A 1872-nucleotide genomic window follows, 5' to 3' on the forward strand; every position below is an offset into this window, starting at 1 on the left:
GCTTATTAATTAGCCTTACAACATACTTAACTGTCAGTTTGTCTGCCACGTGACAAAAACACCATAGAACGCCAGGAAATGGAAAATGGTTGTTTTCCGCTTGATGTAGTAATCATGAACGTGGTTATGAATTTCCTGTTTCCAGCGCCTTTCAAATGTCTGTAGCAGGAAACAAACCGTGAAACACATTTAACACGATACATACTGAGACGGTACACATTGTTGAACAACATATGAATGACCTCTTTGTAACCATAAAAGTTCTATTATAGTCAACAACACAATACAACAAGGGATTCATTGTTTCAAATATTTTTTTTTTCTGTGGAACCCTCTCCTTCAGTACAATATGAACCAGACAGGACTAATAGATGAGGAGCTTCTGCTCCAGTGGAACAAGAATCTACGTAGTGTGCTGTTGCCACACAGCATCTTTCTGGCTGTCTCTCTCATTGTGAGCGCTGTCGGGAATACGATTGTCATATATATTTATAAGTTCCGATTTCGCCATACCAAGGATGGGCGCTTCTTCATACCTTACCTTGCTGTGATTGACATGCTGGCATGTGTTTCGAGTTGTATCAGCAGCTTATTCATTAACTATTATCCGGTACAATACACCAACAATGCTCTTTGTAAATGTTCTTATACCGTTTCCTATTTCTTTTCGGCGAACTCTGCATTGATGCTGTCAGTTATTGCAGCACAAAGGTTTCTGAAGATATGTCGGCCTTTCAAATTTCAGATGTCTGGACGGAGAAAAGGGTTTGGAATTGTAATTATCATTGTGGCATCTTCTGGCACGAGTGTTCCTGCTTTTGTAACATTTGGCATATCCTCAGTTCGGAACACCTCTATGAATATCACCGGACAGTATTGTACTTCCATCAACGTTAATGATTCTAATATGACATCACTCGTTTACAATTGCACAGTCTCGGCGATCTGTGTTATTAATCTGTGTTTTCTATGTACTCTCTATGCCCGTATTGGTAACAAATTACGTGAGGTGAGACAGCGGAGACTTCAGCGCATCGCTACCCGCGAAAAGTGGTCAGATGCTGACGTTTTTACAAGCGAGACGGAGAAGAATTCGGTGACTACATTAGACAAACAACGACGTCATACGTCTAAAAAAGTCACAGAAATGAAGTATCGGATTACCTTCATGTTTTTTATAATAACTTTTGCCTATGGTGTCCTTTTTATTCCAACATTTGCAATTATTATTTGGGATATAATTAATGTTAACCCTTGGATAGTCCAAGGCGATGTCTATATTGTTGGGTTTCGATTTGGTTACACAGTCTTTATAATCAATTATTTAATCAATCCACTTGTATATAGCTTATTTGACAGCGATTTTCGAAGAGAATTACGTAAACTAAGTTTTAGACTTTGTTGAAATAATTTATCCTACCCGGCAAATTTAATTTAAATGATGACACGATTCGAAATATGAACATGTATTCCCCCCACCCATTTTTGAGAAGTAGTGTTTCGACGTCTAAATGATATTTAATTGTTTCCCGTTTAATATCATATATTACTTATATATTTCACGATACGAAAAATATCGCCTTATTTATTCCTCTTTTCTGTCAATGAAAAAAAATTGCCCTATATATTTGGAGTTTTCTCTTATTTAGTATATAAAAAAGTTCTGCAAATGATTCTTACCAACACACTGCTTAAAATGGCAGGTACCTTATCAAGGGGTCCATTCATAATGGCCCCGTCTTCTTGCCAAACGTAATGTCAACTCATCGGACGTGGAAGAACGTGCGCACCATTATAAAAAGATAATTTAATGGTTTTCTGTCGGATACCGTATGATATATTTCAGTCGTATGACAGAATAGATCTACATTT

General features: G+C 37.2%; 1 protein-coding gene across 1 annotated transcript; it reads left to right on the forward strand.

Moving 5' to 3' along the window:
* Positions 1 to 349: 349 nt before the first annotated feature.
* LOC132558909 (neuropeptide FF receptor 1-like) lies at positions 350 to 1420 on the forward strand. Its single transcript, XM_060223524.1, has one exon. It carries the CDS (start codon positions 350 to 352, stop codon positions 1403 to 1405), a length of 1056 nt encoding a protein of 351 aa, XP_060079507.1. The 3' UTR covers positions 1406 to 1420.
* Positions 1421 to 1872: the final 452 nt, after the last annotated feature.

This window comes from Ylistrum balloti, unplaced genomic scaffold, assembly GCF_031769215.1.
Source record: "Ylistrum balloti isolate Yb309-2 unplaced genomic scaffold, AGI_CSIRO_Ybal_v1 Utg370840, whole genome shotgun sequence".
NCBI classification, from domain to species: domain Eukaryota; kingdom Metazoa; phylum Mollusca; class Bivalvia; order Pectinida; family Pectinidae; genus Ylistrum; species Ylistrum balloti.

What these genes read in the sequence shown, in the direction of transcription:
- LOC132558909 (XM_060223524.1), top strand. Translation starts at nt 350, where the DNA reads ATGAACCAGACAGGACTAATAGATGAGGAGCTTCTGCTCCAGTGGAAC.